Below are 21106 nucleotides of genomic sequence, written 5' to 3'. Positions count from 1 at the left end.
ACCAAACGGTAAGAAACATCATGGAAGTTAATCTTCAAAATCTGTGATGCGACTGCAACTAATAAAAATGCATGAAGGTAACAAATGGAGTAACATTTACTGCTGTGGTTCCTGGGTGCACAGTGACCACAAAGCATGGAACTGCTTTGCAGTTTGCAATCAGAACAGTATTTGCTTCATTTTATGCTGTTATGAGTTGATGCTTCTTAGCAGTCACTATTTTCCAGAGTTAGGATGCATTAGCCTACGGAGGACCTTGAGCTTGATGGAAATCTTTTGAAAAATACAAGCAACTCGCTAAGTGCATTTATGCAGTTTTCAGTTGACGGATGTGACCTTCAGGCTTCAATTTCTCTTGGCCTACTTGTTTTTAACTCTAGTGTGTGCATGTCAATTAATCTTGTAAACCAGTCTCGTAATCAGTTGTATTAGAAGAAGGTGGACTTGCAGGAAGCTGCTCAGGATACTTGTCCCGGAGGTGCAGCATCTCTTCGCTTATTGCATTTACAGGACTAATTTGTAGTGGAACTTGGAAGTACTAAATCATTGTAGTCGTGGACTTCGATATAGCAGCAGATCTGATCTGGTAGGTCCTACAGAGGTCAGTGGGACACACAGGTGCCTTCACACAATGATAGTACAGAGGAAGAAGCAACTCGGGTGCTGGGGACAAACACAGAAGTATCCCAAGCAATTGGTTAAGTTAAAAATCATGCGTGCGTCCTAGACACAGAGCTTTCCCTCGAGCTGTTTGAAATTGCTTGGCTAAGTTCAGAGAATGTAAATGAACGTTTTCCGCATATCTCTGTGGTATGATAATGTATTTATCTGGCGGCTGTGTTTACCATTATTTTCTTGAGATCTGTTGTGGAGGCACACGTAATCAAATGGGCTGCTTCAGGAGTAATAAATGCTGTGATGAAAATTTTCCAGTACATCAAGGGCTATGAGAAAACTTTAATGCAGCTTTTAGTTTTTTACGGTAAATTAAATTTTCAGTTTTCTTTATAAATTTAAGTCTAAACGGAATTTAGAGATTGGTTTTCATCACAGTAGACAAATTAAAGTCAAATGTAATGCTTTCTGCTCTGCAGTCTTATTCTAGGTTATTTACTCAAGTGGCGAGGGTTGTGTGGTCTTAGTGACAAGCAGAAATTGTTTTGAATTATCAAAAAAAAAAAGAAAAGTGGGGGGGAAACCATCAAATCTCTATGTAAACAGGCAGGCAGAAAGGTGTGACATTTCTCTTGATTCGTTTAACTTTACAAATTAATTGTAGCTTCAAGGTTTGTGTGCCAGAAGAAAGCTCCCTTCCTTGTACGCTGCTGTGTACTCGATGCAGAAGCTGTTGCAGGAGGCGGCTTGAGGCTTTTCCTTCCTGCGGTTCGAGCAGCTTCTTCCTGCCTTTCTCCTATCTAAAGGCATTTCTGACCACATCAGCTCATTTGGTTCATAAGCAGACAGCATGGTGAGCATCTCTTTAATGTAACTTAACTGACTTTCAGCCTTTTTGTTCTGCCAGAACAAAGCATGCAGTGTTGTCTCTGCTCTTTCGGGCGTCCCGTTGCTATTTTTGTTTGGCATTTTAAGTGTAGTTTAGCTTTGTTTTGCTTCTTCACTGTTTCTCAGGGTACTGAAGTTCAGTTTCGAAATTTTCAGGAGGCTGCCTTTACGTTTCCTTTCCAAGTGTAATCCTCTTTGGAATTCAAGTTTTGCCATTTATTGCAGCTGCAAATGTGGAGTATAAATGAAAGCAAGCATGTCGTTAAGAGTCTGGCAGTGAGAGCAGGGCTACGTTTATTAAGCCTTGTTATTTCTTCTAATAGCTATCAATGCAGTGACCATCTGCCCTGATAATCTCTGAATTTGTTCCAGTTGCTTCACCTATTGACGAAGTTCAATTTCCACAGGGCTTTTGTACCCAAAACAGGGGTTTTATTACTCAATATTGCTGTTGCCTTCTGACCAAGCAACTATGTGGACCTTTTTTCCTGGGCTCAGTTCAGTTTCTTAATTCAGTTTCTTTCTATTTACCCATATTTGTATTTATTTCAGCTTTCATTAACTCCTTGATGTTTCTCCCCGTCCTCATCCTTACTGACTTGGAGTAGCTCTTGCTTTCTCATTCTGGGTGGGTTTTAGTTTCTGTTCTGAGCCTGATCCAGTCCCGTGGAGGGATCACACAGATCTGAGATGGCAGATGTAGGAAAACCAGGCAGAAGGAATATAATGACTTATAATTTATTACCTGTTTGTGTGTTTACATCAACGTCTATCCTTTTTAAGGCGTCATTTTTTAATATGGTCTATTTAGGCTCTGAACCAGTGGTTTTTGTAATGTTGATCGTAGTTAAAGACAGCCTTGACTTTTACTGTAAAAATGTTCAGCGGCTGTGTCTTGTGCCTCAGATAATGGCAAATATCAGCCCTCCTTTCTTGTAGTATTGCTTCTTGTGTTCCAAGCTTGTTTGTTTTTAAGGTTTCTTTGGTAAGGTTTTTATGGTCTTTTCTCTAAAGGGTTAAGAATAAAGCAAACAATCATGCCCTCTTCATATGCCAGGATTAACCCTGACACTTCTAACACTGAAATTACATAGGTACTAATAGAGAAATGCACATGTAACATAAATTTGTACGTAGTGACTGGTATTCTGCTGCAATAATTACCCTCACTGCTTAGTAGTGTCATCTTTATCCTTCAGTTAGGCGGGCAAAACATAATCTTGTTAATGAACAGGGTGAGACAAGGGGAATGCTTCTGACTTGCAGGTGGCGTGCCTAGCAGCTAGCAAATTGCTTCAGATAATGGGCTTTATTAAGCAAGCACAGCTTTGCAGAAAAGTGATTAGGCTGCTTCAGTTGCAGAGCTATTTTTCCTTCTGCTTCTAAATGTATTTCTTTATTGTTACAGATATTTCAAGACATTCCCTGCCAGCAGGTAAGTTCTCCTCTTTCATTTATGTCTTGATGTGACAGCAAGCAGCATTTAGAGGCTTGCTTGCAGTACAGCAGTGCTTTTATATAATCAGAGGATCGGTTCTTACCGGCCCTGGCATGGCACTTGGTCATGCGGGGACCTGAGGTAATGCTAAGGTCAAAACACAACCTGGTAAGGTCCAGAGATTTTTACATTCAGACGGTGTATTTTGACAAGAGGAGGAGCTAACTCGAATATATGCAGTTGTTAAATATGCAGGTGGTGTGGTTAATGTTTAAAACAGCACAGTGCATGATAAAGATGTCAGAACAACAAGGATATTGGTGGTGGTGCATCAGAGGGACAGCCTGCAAGGAGATGTGGATGGTGGTTTATGGTTGGCAGGACCCAGATGCTAACAGGGATGGTACGGGCCAAGTTCACCCACCCAGGGTTGCTGGTGACTGTGGCAGAGCTGGAAATGTGTCTTTGTTGAACCCTGTGTCTCACATCAGTGTTCTTTGTCCAAAAATAAATAATAATAATTTGAAAATAGTATCAATTGGCTAGTGTTGTGGGCCCAAGCGTTTGCCATGGAGCTCAGGATGAGGATGGTTTTTCATTGTTTGCTTTCACAATGTTTTTGTCTGTGTTCTCCAACATGAGTAGTTGAGGGGACAGCCTCTGTTTGAAACACGATTTCTCCATTAACAGCATGGTTTTACTCAAAGCTGAGCAAGTTTTGGGCTGAATATTTGTTAACAGGCCTGCTGCCTGTTGTCCTTACTCTTGGTTGATGATTTTCCTAAGTATCCTTTCTGTTATTTCTTCTTGCTGAAGTATGCTTCGTATCTATCCTCAGAGTTTCTTTTTAAGTGAGTATCTGAAGTGCAGTGGTATGTATGTATTATGGATATTATTTGGAATCTGCTCTGGAGGTACTTGTTTTTTCCTATTTGAATCAAATGACCATTTACTTGTCAAGCTTTTAATTGAATCTGTTGTACATTTTTTCCCCAAGAACTTGAATGTGGCTGCTCTGAGAAAGAATCGTGCTTGCTCGAAGCAGGGAAGGGAGCTCTAAATCTGGAGAAAGCTGTTTTCCTTTCGGGGAAGGTATCTTTAAAAGGATCTGAGAATGCTGAGAGCAGTTATCAGGAAGGCAAGTTCTTGTGGAGGATGCTGCAAAATGTTTGGTGAGGCTGGTGGCAAGCTCTGGGTATCGTGTTGTTCCGAGTTCCCATTCAGGTCTCAAAGATTTTGTTTGCTGCTGTGAATTTGAGTCACGAGATTGTTCCTTTCAATTTGTGTATGTGCAGGGGGGTGTCCCAGTTGCAATTCCGAGTGCGATTTTTGCTGTGACATTGAATACTGATAGAGGGCAATTAATTGTCCAGGATTTTGAAAAGATAACCTTTTTCTGTGGCAAGGTAAGGGGATTTTATATAGGGTAGAAAAGCTGTACAACATAGCTTGACGAGGGTTTAACAATTCTCACAGGTAAGGAAATTAAGGGAACTTGTTTTAAAAACATACTTAAAGTGTTGTCAGAAGAAAAGAGTGTGTGGAAAGGAGTCCCACAGAGGTCTGACTTGTGCTGTGGTATTACAATAGCTTCATTAATGGCCATGATGGTGGACTTAATGTGCTTATTCAATTCACGAGTGACAGCAGTATAAAAAGGGCTACAAGCACGCTGGATGATGGGATTAAAACTCAACAGAAACTTGACAAACCAGAGAAATAGCCAGGATGAAAGATACAATGCGTTTGAATGAAGATGAGGTTCTGCATTTAGATGGGAAGCTTTAATTGATGTTCGGTCACCAGAACTCATATTTGCAGAACTTCATTTTCTTTTCTGTGTGCCACTTCTAACAGATGCTGGAAGAAATGCTCTCATTTCTGCCTCCTGTGTTTTAGCACTCCAGCTTTGCATCGTGCAAGTTTTTTTGGGTGTTTGAAGACCTTGCAGTAGCAAGGAGGTCTTCGTCACAGTGTCTCGTTTAAGGTTGTGTTGCACGTAAGTTTGTTGTGGTCAGTGGTATACCAAAGTCACCCAGAAAGCTTCCTTTTTGCTTTGGTTTCATAACAAACTCTTGTGGTATGAATAATTGCTTGTGTGCTGTCGAAGGTATTGGTTGACTGGCTGCTGGTTAAATCATTGCTAGGGAGTTGTCCTCCCCGAATCTGTGTCACTGCTTTGAAGCCTAGGTAACTCGGGTGTTTTATTACCTTTTAACAGAGTCCACAGATACGATCGTAGAGGGTTTCTGCAATGTGAGCCATTAGGGACTTGGAAGGAAATGTGCTAAAATATCAGAATTTCAAAGCCAGGTAGAGAACAAAGTATTCTTGTCTATGTGTGAAGCTATCCTGGAATACGAGTGTGTTCATAGTATGCCTGAAGGAATGAAAGGCTAGCTCCCTTTGGTAAGTGCAATTAAACTTTTGTCCGTTTGGCACTGTTGGAATTAAAAATAATCTCTCCGGGATTTTATTCCCCTCTGAATTTAAAACAGGTATAGTATTAATGATGTAGGTGGCTATTCTTAAGCCTTGGTCCTTTGTTCTTGATCCTGTAGTGCAAATAAGTATTCATTACTAGAATCAAGAAATAGTAAGAAAGAGAGAAATTGTGTATTAAAGGACTACATCAGATAGTTAGAGAATAATGATGAAGGAGCATATACTGGGTTTCTGGTTGGAAACGGAGTGAAGCATTTTCCCAGAATGCAATCTTAAATGCAAATATTCTCTCCTTGAAGACTTTCTCCTTCACAGATACTCTGAGTTGAGTAAAGCATTGTTCTCCTAGCTTAAGGCATTGAAAAATGAATAAGTGTAGCTGAATTCCAGAGGTATAGTATATTTGAGGTCTGTCCAGTATTTTTTGGGTGGATTTTGTGACGTATAGCATAGAATTTAGGTAAGTAGCATCCACACACAGTCATCATCTTGAAATACTAAATGGCTTTGGGAGTAGCTTTAGTTCCATGTGACCAGGAAAAAAAAAACAAACTATGAAAATGAATAAAGTTGAATCTTCACCTCAGCCTAATAATATTGCTCTTCCTGAATTAAAAAAAATGTCTTCTGTCATTTATTAGTGTGTTCCTTCTTAGAGGAAGCCTGCTGGTGATCCCTTTAGTTAAACCAGATTTATTCCCTGGAACCCTCCATAGAAACACAACACCTCAAAAAAAACCTGCTGCTTCTTTTTTTGTTAGCTACCAGCTACGAGGCAGGGTGCTTAATGCTGTGCTGTGTAGCTGGATCTTCCTTATCCTAAATCTACACCTGCTGCCTGATGAATTTGCATGTAGCAACCTGAAATGCAACAGCGCTTTTCAGACTAGAGATGAAAAACAAGCAGGGATACTTTCCATGATGTTAAAAGATGGAAAATTGAAAATCAGTTGAGCAATAGCCAGATGAAGTTGCAGTAGCAAGAACTGACAAATTGATGAAATGCAGAATTCTTAAAAATAAATGTTCCCGCTTAACACAGCGGGTAATAAATTCTGCAGTGATTATTCATTCAGCTGAGAACAAACTCAGTAATATTAGTAGAGAACTGTTGTTAATGTCTCTGTTTAAAGCAAAAATGAATGACCAACTGTGGACTTAAAAGTAAGTATGAAATAGTGGCCTTTTGATTTGTCATTTCAATTCTAAAGTGAATGCAAACTGTGCTAGAGATTGTGGGCAGCTCCTCTCGCTGCTCATGTCACATCGCCTGTTTTATGGTGCCTAAGGTGGTATGCAAGGAAACCTGCATCGTCTGTTTTGTTACAGGTGTAGTATTTTCAATAATACCTTTGGAAAACTAGGATCGTCTTCAAGGAATTTTTATCTAGAATTCTGCTTCTTATCTAACAGTATTAAATTTACTAAATTAAATACAACAATATTAGCATTTTAAATATATTTTTTTATATGTTTGTAATGCCTCTGGTTGTAATTTTTACTTTGTGTTTAGATGAGGCACTCATACAAATGAAAAAATAAGGAATTAGCAATTTTCAGTCTATAAAAAGCTAGTGCTGTCAAGTCAGAATAGTTGTCTGCGTGCCCCTTGAAGTTTGGAAGTCCCAAGAAAGCTTTTTCTTCTTTTGATACAAGTACACTTTATAATTTTAATTCTTTCTTCACTATTGAGGAATCTAGACTTCCACATAGTGTATTGTAAAACTCCCACTCCTTCTGGATGAGAACTATTGCTGATAAAACTTAATTGTCACCTTGAAGACATTTCCTTTGCCTTTTGTATGCTAAATCTTCCTTCTTTAAAATTTTGGTGTGTACTTCTCATAATCTAATTCTCTGTGCTCATATAATACCTTTTCCTACTGTTTTATACCTCTGACACTTGGTAAAACCATATAATCTATCCTTTGCTGCTGTTAGGTGTCTGGCTTCTTGTACTGAACACTTTTGGGATGTGAGGAGAAGACAACAAAAACTTTGAAATTCAATATTGGCAAGCCTCTGTAATGAAACTTTCTATGCTTATTTTGGCTGCTCTTTTGACACTGCCCTCTCCCACCCTTCCCTTTGCCCCCATCCATATCTTGTAGCGCTGGTCCAAACAATTCAAAAGCAGGTGACTTAGTGTTTCTTCTTTTTCCTTTAGAAAATGCTGTTGTTAATCTTTTATTATTTGTGGCTGGTCTCCACCTGGACTTCGAGCTGCTGGTCACAAGACATTGAGTCTGACAGTCTGGACCATTTTCAGTTTGTTTCACTGTCCATTTATTTCGTCCATGCTCCATCAGTTTGTCTACAAAGATGTTGTCAAAAGGAGGCAGTGCTGAAAGCTTTGCTGAAGTAAAAATAAACAACATCCTCTCGTCCACCAGGCTAGCCCATTCATCATAGAAGTCTGTCAGGTTGGTCAGGAATGCTAGACTTCCATCACTTGTGCCTGGAAGCTAGCAACATACTCCAGAAACCCTTGGGATTTGTTGTACCCTGCTGCATTGACCCTCCAGCAGATACTAGGGTGGTGAGTCCCCCATGGTGACCAGGGCCTGCTTATTCCAGTTCCGTCCTTTCACATCTCCTACCTCAATCCTTGTTTGATATCCTTGTTAATCAGTTAACCTAGTTATCATCTGTGCCCTCCATCATTTCTAGTTTCAAGCTCTTAACCAGGTCAGCCTGGTGGTAGAGATGATTTTGCCTCACTTTGTAAGGTGGATCCCTTCTCTACCAAAAAGTCTTCAATCCTCAGAGAGGATCCCAGCCAAAACCCTGTTGCCAACACCAGCTGTGCAACCTTTTGTTGACGCCCAAGGTCCATCTACTCTTCAAGCCCTTGCTCTTCTCAGAAGTATCAGAAGAGACAGAAAAGGACAAGTGCTTGTAGCATCAGTAAGCTAGGGGTAGCCTTATATGTAATTATCAAAGCTAAATAATTGATTTCTGTTTGCAAGTAAGTCTGTGGTTCGTCAGTGATGCTAAGGCAGTAGTTTATTATTCTCTCCTGAAGACATTTCATCAGCAAAATGCTGGTGAGCATTAATTTGATATTATTTAGAGGCGACAATGGCACTTCATCAAACCAACCTGAAATGCTACCAAGGCCTGGTTTGCTTATTTTGAGGTTGATTTAGGGCATTACTGGCTTTGTTATAGCCCATGAAGATACAAGCTTACGTAAAGATAGTTATTTGGAAAGAGAATCTTTCTTTTGTAACAGGTTGTGGAAAGGGGGAAGGCTATCTGCAATGTCAGATCTAGGAGTCTTTATTTAAAAAAAATGCAGGATAAATATTAGTTGCTGCTGCTTCTCATTTAAAATGTTGGTTTGGTAGAGGTCATTTAGAAAGTAAACTACAATAAGCCGGTGTATAAAGTCTTGTTTTCAGTGGTTTTTTTTTGCTTTGGAGTTTATATTTGTATTTATATGTTGGTGCTGTATATTCTGTAAATGTAACTTACGTGCCTCTGAGCATGCCAGAGTTTTACTAAACAGTAAGAAATTCTATGTATGACTATAAATAAACTCAGTTTTGGAAAAAGAAAAAAAAAAAAAAAAGAAAAAAAAATCATATAAATACTTCCATAAGAGATTCTTAAACTTTGGTATGTGTAGTACCAGCAGTGCAAAAATGTTGTTTAAGAGGCTGTGTGTGGCACACAGACTATGCTCAAAGGTTATCTTTGGTGTCTCAGTCTTGCACTGAAGGGACAGAAGAAAAAGGATAGAAGGAAAAAGGTTCCAGTGTAGGGTATTGAATTTTGGGGATAAAGTCAGGAGAACTGGGAGTAGTGCTGCACCCCTAGTAATTGGTTTAGTTTCTCTTGATGCTCAAAGTGAAATTCGATGCGTTTATCGCTTGATTAATGCACTATGACAGGACTGCATGACAATGTAGGGAGTAGGAGTCGATGACGTGAAAAGTCCTTCTAGTCCTATGCTTCGTGTTCCTGTAAACATGAGCAAGCTGGTTTAGTAGTCTGATAACTTTAAAAAAGCAAACAATGAAACAAAACCAAAGCCTGCAGCCATTGAGCACGTTCTTGTAGTGCTTCCTGTCTAGCTCCCAAGATTTTGGGGGGACACACAGTTAGGATTGTTCTTGCTTACTTCTCTGCAGTCATCTGGAAGCGGAAGAATTGCAGAAGTCAAGGATATGCCATATACAAAGCCAAAGGGACGTTGCTGAGAGTTATTCAAGTGGCATAATTGATCTGGATATAAAGCAGAATTTTGTCTGGACTCAACCAACATTACAGAAACATGAGATTTCTCACATTTCTGCAGGAAAAACTGGTTTTTGGCCTCAGGGGAGTAGCTGTATGAGTGCTGTTGTGCTTCTCAGAAGTGAAGGTTTGCCTCTGGTAGAAGTGCAGCTGGTGCACTCATTTCAGTGGGTACCTTTGCAAAAACCTGACCGAGCATCCCTGTTCCAGCTTGATGGAGCAAACCCTGCTGGAATGAGACATCCTGATAGTAGCAGAGGATGCAAAAATTGTTTCCCATTTTGTTACGCATACTGTGTGCTAACAGTGAACTAATTTCCAGTGCTATTTTAGAGCATCAGCCAGAGGGAGTTGCTTTTAAATGGAAAGATTGGCCATCGTTGCTCTAAGAAGTGCATGCCTGCTCATTTACCCTGGGACATCATACAGCTGCAAACTCTAAGGGAACTTCTTAAGGCTGTTTGGTAAGGAGTTAGGAACTTAAGGGATTTGTTTGTTGTAGGGAGGGATTTTCTGAGTTTGTAAAAATTTGTTTGAAAGTCAAGGCAGGAGGTAGTTACCTGAGAGAACTGAGAGAAAATTCACCTATCTCCTTAAGGGAAAAGAAAAAAAAAAGATGTAGAAGCAGAGCCAGCCTTGCAAGTGGAGGACGGTGAGCTATTCAGGCATTAGGGTATGGTGAATGAGAGACCGTGTTGCTCCTTTACAAGAAAAAACGTTTGGTGGCAGCTGCTGAAAGGGTCTTGTTATGGTGCAGACCACAGTAAGAAAAATACGAAATTCTGAAAGCTAAAGAAATGAATAATTGCAGTACATAAACATATATACTTTATCTTGCAGCACCTTTATCTTATGCTTATGCCATAACACATTTACTGTTTTTAATAAGGCTACTCCATAGAAAAGTGCAATTCCTGCTAATTTCTGTAACCACTTCAACTCTTGTAATCCTTTGAATGTGTAGAAATAATGCACAGAGCAGATTTCTCTTAAACCACACACCATGTGGGTTTCCTGTCCAGTTATATTTGCATCTCATATTGTAGTGCTCTGCTGCAGAGGCAACCGAGATGACTAAACCTTGATACATTTTTCAAGATGTTACTTTCCTTTTTCCTCTGATAAAACTCAAAAGTGTGGGAAAGGAGCATCCTCTGTATCCCTTCACTTTGTCAAGAAGATGTTGACGTAATCTTTCTGGATTTCTGTAAAGCTTTTGATACTGTCTTTCACGCTATCCTGGACAAGGTGACCAGAATGCAGTTAGATAAAAGTGGAATAAGCTGAGTGAAGGACTGGCTGATGGGTCAGGCTTATAGGATACTTGTAAATGGGGTAATGTTGGGATGGCGAACTGTTGCTAATAGGGTTCCCCAGGGCTCCATTTTAGGACCAGTCCTCTTCATTCTTTCAATAAACAATTTGGATGAAGGATTTGAAGGCTTTTTGAGCAAGTTAGTGGACAATACCAAATTGGGTGGAGCTGTTGACGCTGTCGAGGGTGGTAAGGCTTTGCAGAGAGATCTGGACAAATTAGAGGGGTGGGCAATCACCAACAACATGAAATTTAACAAGAGCAAGTGCCGGATTCTGCATCTGGGAAGGGGCAACCCTGGTTATATGTACACACTGGGGAACAAGATGCTGGAGAGCAGCCCCACAGGGTGGGATCTGGGGTTTTAGTCAACAGCAAGCTGAACATGAGCCAGCAGCATACCTGGGCGGCCAGAAGGGCCAACTGTACGCTGGGGTGTGCCAAGCACAGCATTGCTAGCCCGTCAAGGGAAGGAATTGTCCTGTTCTGTGCTGGTGTGGCCTCACCTCAAGTGCTGTGTGCAGTTTTGGGTGCCACAGTACAAGATATAAATATAAGATATAAATACAAGATATAAATATAAAGATATAAAGCTGTTAAAGAGTGTCCAAAGAAGGGCTACAAAGATGGTGAAGGGTCTGGAGGACAAGGCATATGAGGAGTGGCTGAGGTGCCTTGGTTTGTTGAGCCCCAAGCAGAGCAGGCCGAGGGGAGGCCTCATGGCAGCCTTCAACTCCCTCACGAGGGGAGCGGAGGGGCAGGCGCTGAGCTCTGCTCTCTGGGGACAGCGACAGGACCCGAGGGAACAGCATGGAGCTGGGACAGGGGAGGGTCAGGCTGGGGGTTAGGGAAAGGTTCTGCACCTAGAGGTAGTCAGGCACTGGGACAGGCTCCCCAGGGCAGTGGTCATGGCACCGAGCCTGCTGGAGCTGAAGAAGTGTTTGGACAGTGCTCCCAGACACGTAGTCTGACTTTTTTTGGGTGGTCTTCTGGGGACCCTGGGGTTGGACTCGATGATCCTTGAGGGTCCCTTCCTACTCAGGATATTCTGTGATTCTAAGATACCTGTGGAATTGGGCACCATTAATAGTGTGTTTTAATGAGCCCTGAAACTTGCTTGGATATGCTTGCTATACTATCCAAGTATGTTAGTACCTAAGGTTGTGATAGCAGCAAATATAAAGTAAAGGAGGGGTGATGATGACGGTGTTACTGAAAGAAGGATTCTGGAAATCAGGTTGGATCTTGTGTAGTTGTTTATATAAAATATTAGTTGTTTGTGTTTTTTTGTTCTGCAAGACCTGAGTCGGGAGTGGCTTGGGATCGTCTCCCAAAATACACATAAGCTTGTTTGAAGTAGAACATCATGGGCCACAATGAACTAAGAGGAAAAACATAACGTGGTTGAACTTTTATCAGACTTTGTTATAAGTTACGCCTTAAATGATCATAAATGAAAGGCTATATGAGAATTCCTGCTGATTGTTCCCTGGTCAACTATGCATCCTCCAAGAGGAGGACTAAATGGTTTTGTTAAACTTCTGAAACTTTAGGCTTTATGATACGGAAAGGTATATGGTTGGATATTAGAGGTAGTCTTAATGATTGAGGTTCTGGAAACATCAGCAATTGAATTACTGACATTTTTTAATGTACAACTTGTTCTGTAAGGGTTTTAAGTTGAAATTTGGAGAACAGCGATGAGCTTTGTTGAACGACCTGCCTCCTTCAAAGCCTGAGGGGAAGAAGAAGTTTGTCCTTCCTACCCTCAAGACAGAAACAACTAGACATAAGTCTTTTAACCTATGAAGATGACCTATTAAGATGTCAGTTTCACAGTTCATTCAGCAATTTAAAAATTCTTACTGTGCCTTCATTTCAGAATGCTTAAACTTCTCTATCAGACATTTGACTGCATTTTGTTCTCCATGTGCTGCCACCAAGACAAGGCTTATCATCTTCCTCTGTTTATGCATTCACTGTTTTTTGTCTCAGGTTTTTTTTGCATAAAAACCTTAACACCATGACTTGGTTGAAAGGCATCAAATGGGATTGTGGAGACGAATGCCACAGGTTTTTTGGAAGAGGTGTTTGACAGCTCACTACTAGACAAGAGGTGAATCCTTGGCCTTGTCAGATGCTGTTAAGTGCTGACAGCATTGCTCCTGTGATGTTTGGTAATGTATTCAGGTCACTGTCAGGTTTTTTAACATTGTGTCTACCATTGCAAGACACTGGATATTTATTTAATATCCCTTTCCCTAGATCTGAAGAAGGGCCGTGCCCCAAAAAGTTCTCAGCTGTATCACTTGGTCTTGTAGCTTTCGGTCTTCCTTATTTTAATTTTCATTACAGCATTCTTGAACCTGTTTTTGACTTCATTAAAACACTGCCTTTTGTGCATAGTTGTCCTCAAGTCACTGAATAAAGTTAATTACAAGTCAGTTGAGTTTGTACAACCTACAGTGAAGAGGTTGTATGGGTCTGCTCATAAATGTACCTGTTACAGAAGGATGAAGACTAGGGGTAATTGCTGTCTTCAAAACAGTTTCATGCTGTGTTACAGCTGGTTAACGAACCCAACGTGGGCTTTATTTCCCAGTGACGTCCTGGAAACCTTTTTACAACTGAGCAACATGTACTTGTGCTTTCTGGGCCCTTTGCTTTACAGTTTACAGGCACTTCAATGGGTAAATCTGTTGGATAGAACAGTGCAGTTGTGCCTAATTGGAGGAACAAACGAGTTTATATAAGGTGGTGGATTTTGCATCGAATCAAAGGTTTTGTGTTACCTGAGGACAACCTTTGATCCCCATAACCGAGCGGAGAATGCCTCAGGCAAACAGCAATAAACTTTGAAGGAGCTGCTCCTCAGGTAGTCAGAGACACAGGAGAAAGTTCCTGTAAAATGAATGGCACTTCTCGTAGAAAATTGTAGGGGGGTTTGGTTAAAGTGAACAGGAGTCGATTTTTTTAATATATATTTTTTTTATTGGTGGTTTAGGGGCTATGCTACAGCTGACTGTACTGAGGTTATCCTTAAAAAAAATAATAATTAAAAAAAAAAAAGTTAAACTCAATTTTTATTTGAATTTCCCATTCAACAGCTCTCACCCCAAATTATGCGAATGGAAGAGGAAAAGGTGTATTTGTGCATCTTTTCTTATGTTTTAAACACACATTATTCTTTGCTTGATAGCTTAGGCAAAGAATTTGCTCGCTTAAGCAGCCTTAACATTTGTGCTTATAAAATTTTAATTAAAAAGACATTATGTAAAAATGAATTTTTAATTTCCTATTTTCTTAGGCTTGAAGGATGTCAACACTGGCTTGACTCGTCTAGCACTGAAACATTAAAGTTAGATGGGTGTTTATCGTAGCCTGTAAGTGTTTATTTACACGTGGAAATTATTTATGCTGCTCTCACCCTTCAGTAAGAAATACATTACTAACCGTTCCACCAGATTTTTTAAAATATAAATGGAATAATGCTGCATTATTGTGGATTTTTCTCCATTGTGATGGCATTTAGTGATGTGAGTCTGAGGAATTGCTAATGTTATATTTGTGTTTCATGTAATGCTATGAATCTGAAAATTACATGCTTTCTTCTGAGGTGCGGTGATACATAAATTAGACACAACTCTTAGTTGTAAACATCTTTTTAGCACGCTTTTTTTTTTTTTTTTTGATAAGCTGTTGTTCTAGCTGGGTATTTAGCATCTGGAGGAGAAGCTGGTAGGACGAGGGAAACGCGTCCAGGCTATGCCATTGCTGGTAAATTAATTGGACCCTCTGTGGCTGCGTAGCTTGCTTTCTGTTGTATGACTGGTTATTAGATAGATGAGAGAAAAAGCAGCCCAGATCTGAGCAGGCACTTAAGAGACTTGCTGACCCCTAACCAACTTCTTTTTCCTCTATCGCCTCGTCGAAGATGTGACCAATTATTTCTCGTTTACCTTTGAATTAATGAAGAGGGGTTTCCAGGAGTGTCTATAAGGTCAACTGATCCACTCACGCATCCCTTCCACAGAACAAAAGTAATCCTTGCAGAACGAGTCCCTATTAAACAGCATCAAAGAGGGGGGGTTCTCCCCCTGGAGGTACTTTCTGCTGTGTTTACCCCATAACCAGAGCCTTTCCGCACAAACAGAGGAAGGTTTTGTAAGGCTCTGATGACCGTTCTGGATAGCTTTGTGTCTCACTCCTTCTCCCCATCCAAACTGGAAGAGAGCAGCAGTGCAAACTGGTAAGCACGGGGAGCAGAATTCTCAGACTTGATTTTGCCTTAAAGCACGGAGCAGGAGCTGCAGGGTTGGGTCTTTTCTCCTCTTGGCTTTCCAGCTCACCATCAAGCAGATTTCTGCTTTCTGGAAGCACTGGAATTGTGAAGGAACTTCGCAAAGACATCTTGAGGATGACAACAGGGTTTTTGGTGAAGAGCCTCGAATCCAAAGACGCAGAAGATTGGAATCGGTGCCCTAAGGAAGGAGTAATCTTAAACCATTCTCAGATTTCATGGTGCTGCCTTTATATTTCTCTACAAGAAGCCTTCGCAAAAGTAAATGGAAGGAAGTGGGAGAGTAGGAGGGGGCTGGTCCACCCACAAGAAAATCTGCCGTGACTTTCATGCCTGCAAATTAATGCAACCCATGTGGGTTTAAAAAATGGCTAGTCTTTTTTTTTGTGTGGAACAATAAAAATGAAGTTAACTCAGTGGTCCTTCTAACATCTGGTGCCTTAACAGCATGAGCCAGGACACCGGGGTGTGAATCCTGCAGTGTATTCCCTCCTTGTCCTGGCCCAGGCTGAAGCTAGGAGGTGTCCATCGCTGTGTCGTACGAGCTGAAATCACAAGCGTCCTCAAAACAGAGCAAGAAATTGTAAATCAGAATCTGCTTAATGGAGGGAAGACTAACATTGAAGGCTGAATTCCCAAATCCAGATTTCTTGATTGAGAACTTTCCAAAAGAGAACTGATCTTACTGGGAGTTTGCTTTGCTCTTTTTTTTGGCCTTTTTTTTTTTAAAGATTGATGTGTTTAGGTACCAGGGCATCCCAGGAAGACCTCCAATAGAGTCCTTGCAGAATAGAGCACACCCACAACTAATTACAGGAATTAAAGGAACTGTAAGGGGTAAGCTTGAGAGAGTGCAGATCAGTAAAAATTGCACTGCAGTTTCGCTCTTTGGAGAGCATTGCTGCTGAATTCTAGATACAAACATGGAAAAGCAAATGAGTTAGGATGCAGAAGATTGTCACATGAGCAATGAACACGTTTTAATTGTTAAAACAGTCGTGAGGCACTTTAGCTTTACAGGCTGTTCTGCAGTTCTCAGGAAAAAGCATTTACAGCTTAACAAAACAAAAGCCTCCATTTTTCATCAGGGCAAATTTGGTTTGGGAACTGTCATTTTTTTTTAACTGGCAAAACGAATGCAATGAAGAAATGTTCTTTCCAGCGCTATCCCAGAAAGTGGCTGAGACTGGGAATGGTCAAGTCCAAAAAAAATAAATAAAATAATGCTGGTGTGATTCCTGTGCTCTAGGCTGCACCTTTTTGTTTCATCTAAGAAGCAAAACTGCTGCTCTCTTCTTGCTGTTGGAAGGAGAGCCCTGGTGCTGGTATGCTCAACTGGCAGCTGAGATGTAGCAGCAGAGGAACCGAAAAAGAAGGTTTTTATTCTGCTATTGAACGCTGCCTTGAGACAGATCCATGAACTTCACCAAGTTTCTGAGGACTGAGTTTAGTTTGGTTTCTCCGGGCAAAGAAACTTCTTGATTTAGCTCCCGTCCTGCTGCCCATCCCAACAGTGCTCAGAGTGGGCAGCCAGTTTTGATCGAAATCTGATGAACAGAGATCTTAACTGATGGGAAAACAAAACTGCTCTTTAACCCTTTGTTCCACGAGGCTTTGTTATTTTTGCAGCTGGCTTCTCTGGGAGGCAGGACCAGCCCTTCAGGCAAAATGAAAACAAAAAAAAAACACAACACAAATGCGGTGATACAACTCAAAAGCTTCTGACTACTTTCCTTTGCTTTCAGAGATACTCAGAAGCCTGGAAACTAGGCTGGCATTGGGCAACTGAAGTCATTGCCACTGTGCAAAAATTAAGATATAAAAATTATATTAAAATAATTTAAATGCTATTTCTTAGGCTCTCTAGGTTATTATTGGGGTTCTCCAAGGTTTTCTGGCTACAGTGTGTATTTTATGAGAGTGCCCATCCTTCTACATGCTCTTAGTATGAACAGATATATTTTTTTTTTTTGAAATAGATGGTTTTTTTTTTTTTAGTATTTTGTGTAATAGCTGTTAGCATCATTGCTTACACAGTGAGTACAACGCAGATACTATCAATATATGTCAGCATGTGCATCTAACACGAGAAGAACAAATGTTCTTGTTCCACAATCCTGGTTTCTGACAAATGGTCCTTACCTCAAATGCTTAATCTGATTGGCATTACTTAAAACAGGTGATTTTGTGTTAGTGGTACTACAACACCTTCTTGATGTGCAGTATGTATAAAATGTTGCAAATACTTTTTGATTATTTTTTTTGTTTTACTTCGTGCTTCATCTTCTGCTTTGCATCACCCCCCAGAACAGAACAAAAAATCCCGCCAACAGCCTAGGTTTGGGGTTTCTGACTTTATCCAGAACACAAAGTTTACTCTTTGGGCTTTTTTGTACTGGAAAAACTGGCAGTGGTGTGTGAAAGAGGAGAAAGAGCTTGTGTCTACTAGGTACTTCTTACAATAATAAATAGAAAATTAAAAGAAAATACACCCTAGCATCAAGGAAGCAATTGGCTTATTTTGACAAGCTGTCTATTTAGGGTATGAGATATTCGGTTAAATTGTAAAACTGAGTACAAAAGCTCTCAGGCCGTGTAGTACTTTGCATTCACCTTGACTTTGTAGTGATTTTACAGCAGGGAAGTAACGTCCTTGCCAGGAAGGATCGTCTCATCAGCAAGGAGAGCTGTAAGGAGCAGGCAGCATCTCTTGGTGCTGGGATTGCTAGTCTGTACCCGTTTCACCTGAAAAGTGGAAAGACAAATGCAGGTCCACTCATATTGCTACAATTTGCACTTATTAGTTGATATTTAAGAGTTTTCTTTTCATAAATAAAACTTAATTTAGGCCCTACCGCTTTTGCCTCTCAATTTATTTTTTTAAGCTTTATTTTTTTGCAAAACACCGTCTTTCTACGGGACAAATCCGCGCCTGTTTTTAATATACTTTACACCCTAATGCACAGAGCAAACAAACTGGGTGAAAACCGGGAAAGCGCCTGCAGCTTTCAGTTTTGCAGCGGAGCGAAAGAAGGGTTCAGGGTCACGAGGTGGCGGAGCCGGACCTGGAAAATCTCCTTGCTGGGGCTGGCACCGCACCGGCACCTGCCCTCCTCTCCGTGCATCTTCTGTAGGACACAAATGTACTCGGTCATGTTGCGACGGGTCCCCTGAGCACCATGTATTTCTTCAGCGTTGAAGGTAAATAGCACCCAGCCCGTTCTGGGAAGTGCCGGGCTGTCTGCGGAGCACTTGAAGGCTTTGAAAACTTTATCGGGAGGGGGGGAGGCAGCCAGGCACGTCTTCGGTTCCCTTTGGCTTTCTTCAGCCCCAGAAGGAGCTTTGTGCCTGAGCAGTGATGCAGAACATCTGATGGCCTGCTTGTGGCCTCACCCCGCTCTTTCTTTTTTTTTTTTTTTTTTTCCAGTGAATATTTTTTCTCCTTTAAATATAGAAGAAAGCAACGCTTCTCCGAAGCAGCAGCAACTGTATTTATCGAGAGTTTTCGCATGCACCACCGTAGTTCTGCGTAGCCAGCGTATTAAGAAGTGAAGGTGGCAGTGAAATAATGAGCAGTAATTAAATCTGCGCTATAGATTAGTTTGTGCTGCTACAAGTAGGCAGATAGGTTAAGTCGAAGGCTGTTAGCTTCGGATTAATTCCCTTTTGGTTGCAGACTTGGCTAAGCCCTGTGCCTTACCGCTGCGAGCGGGGAAAGATTAACATGCAAGACGTGAAAAGGCCTGAATCGAAAATACGTGAAAGGAGCTGCCTGAGCCCTGTTCTGGTGGCTTTAGTGGGGATTTCAGCCAAAGCAGTTGTCCACGGTCTGTTTTGTGCCAAGGGTAAAATGGGTTTTTCCTTTATATCCATATACACACGCCGCTCGAGCGCGTGTTTAGAAACACACACGTGTGCAATGCTTATACTCTGGTTATATACTGAAATATATTCTGAATTTTATCCTGTGATTATATACTCTGAAAATCCTTTTCTAAGTAGTGTAGATGTTAAATCCTGCAAAGTTTAGATGAACCAAAGGCTGTGTGCCTGTGGTGATCTTCACTTTTTGACTAGAGGGGTGTGTGTGTCTATATATATTTATATATATACATAAATATATATTTATATATGTGTATATATATAATATATATGCCTGTATGTATATATATACATATATATACACAGATATATATAAAATATACACACACACACATACATATACACATACAAAATAAATATATATACACATATATACATATATACAAATATATAAGGAAGCCCTGCTTGTAGGGGGGTGGCAGCCGTGCTGCTGGCTCTGTAGTGACATGGGCTGTGGTAATTGCTGGCTTTTTGTGCTTTCTCTTATTTTTTAAGGCATCCAGACACTCCCAGGGCTCTGGGAGCCAGGCTGCAGGTGCACAGTGGGGCCGGCGATGCCGTGGGGCTGCCTGCTTGCCCCTCCAAATTTGTGGAGGTTCCCGTGCGCTTTTTGGGGTCGCCGTTTCTTTTTTCTTTTTTTTTTTTTTTTCCCCTTTTTTTCCAGGACGGCTGCGTGCGAGCATCTGTAGAAAGGAGATAAAAGCGACGGGTGGAGTGGAGGGAAGAGGGGGGGGGGAAGAAAACCGCGGGCGTGAATGCCGGCTGCGGGTGCCTCTGGGAGGATTTTCTCCCCCATTGAATTTGGCTGCATTGTTCGCCGCCCCAACCGCGGCACCGGGGGCTTGAGGAAGCCGCTGGAGGCCCCGTCAACAGGGAGCAGGGGGAGATGGGCTCTATGGATGCCGCGTTCCCTCCTCGCCTCCCCTCCTTCTGCCCGCCCTCCCTCCCGCCCTCCTTCACTCCCGGCCTCCGCTCGCCCTCCGCCACGGCTCACCCGGCCTTGGCTTCGCCCGGCGGAGGAGCAAGAGGATGAAGGCGGCCGAGCGGGCTCAGGAGGGAAGGTCGCCTGGTGGATCTCTCCTCACGCCAGGAGGAGAGGAGCTCTCCTTCCCAGCCCCGCCACAGGACCCCGGGCGGCCGCAGCACTGAGCGGGGTCACCCTGAGCCTGGCTCCATCCCCTCCGCCCCGGGTGCGTGGCGGTGGTGGCGGTGCTGGCGGCGGGGCCCCAACCCAGCAGGTGCGAGCTGCATGGAGAGAAGCGGCTGCAGCCCTTTCCCGATGTGCTGGGCGAAAGGTAGACTCATCTCTACCCTGATTTCACCCCCCTCCTCCCTTCCCTCCTTCATCTCATGTTTTACCAACCTGTGCGTCTGTAGCTTTGCGGCGCTTGGCTTTTAAGGTTTCTATGTTTTAAAACAGCGTAGTGCTGCTTTCCTGTGCCTTTTGGAAGAAGTTGTGTGTATCATTTTATGATGGGGAACTGATATCTCTTTGCTTCAGCTCTTACACACAAAAAGAGAGGGTGTCTGGCCACAAAGCAGGCATCCCTTACAGCGAGGCGCTTTGACTTGAAATGGAGGCTTAACAATAATTAGGTGGAAACATGCAGCTCATTCCCGTGATTATCTGAACTTGCATTGCAAAACACTAATATTTACCCTGCTATGATGTTTGCGCTGGTGATGTGGGTGAAAGTATCCCTAGGAAGACACAGCGCGGGGATTAAGCTCAAAATGTTGTTAGTAGTCCAAGAATCCAATCTTCCTTAGATGGCAAGCGGCTGCGAAAGGTTAAGTGCTGCTGATTGTAAGCATAACTCTCCCCTTGTCCACTTTCATTTCAAAGCCACTTTCTTTTTTGGAAGAGAAACCGGCCGTGGGGTGTTGCGTCACCGCAATCTTGGATCGCCGACAGAGGCGGTTGCCTCAGGAGTTGAGGGGAGAGGTGGCTGAACCAGGGAGGAAACGGTGCTGTAGGAGC

At 41.9% G+C, this 21106-nt stretch overlaps 1 protein-coding gene and 1 long non-coding RNA gene across 5 annotated transcripts in view; one reads left to right on the top strand and one right to left on the bottom strand.

Moving 5' to 3' along the window:
* Nucleotides 1-21106, top strand: part of PTK2 (protein tyrosine kinase 2) — a 191343-nt gene that overhangs the window by 37539 nt on the left and 132698 nt on the right. The window contains exon 3 of one of the 4 annotated variants that reach the window (XM_084510085.1): nt 2912-2938. Coding sequence is in view for 3 of the 4 variants with exons in the window: in XM_084510080.1 (XP_084366206.1) it covers nt 20375-20420 (46 nt within the window). In the remaining variant the exon portion in view is untranslated. Of the gene's footprint in view, nt 1-2911; nt 2939-19940; nt 20421-21106 lie in introns of those variants that run through there. The other 3 variants (XM_084510080.1, XM_084510084.1, XM_084510086.1) reach the window with 3 other exon arrangements.
* Nucleotides 16202-20947, bottom strand: LOC311432046. The gene is made up of 3 exons (XR_014689797.1): nt 20785-20947; nt 17857-17988; nt 16202-16900 (listed from the first exon to the last, which is right to left on the bottom strand). It is a non-coding gene; the product is annotated as an uncharacterized lncRNA (long non-coding RNA).

Source organism: Aythya ferina (genome assembly GCF_964211825.1).
Source record: "Aythya ferina genome assembly, chromosome: 2".
In the NCBI taxonomy this organism is placed as follows: Eukaryota; Metazoa; Chordata; class Aves; order Anseriformes; family Anatidae; genus Aythya; species Aythya ferina.
This window is presented reverse-complemented; position numbering and strand designations above follow the sequence as displayed.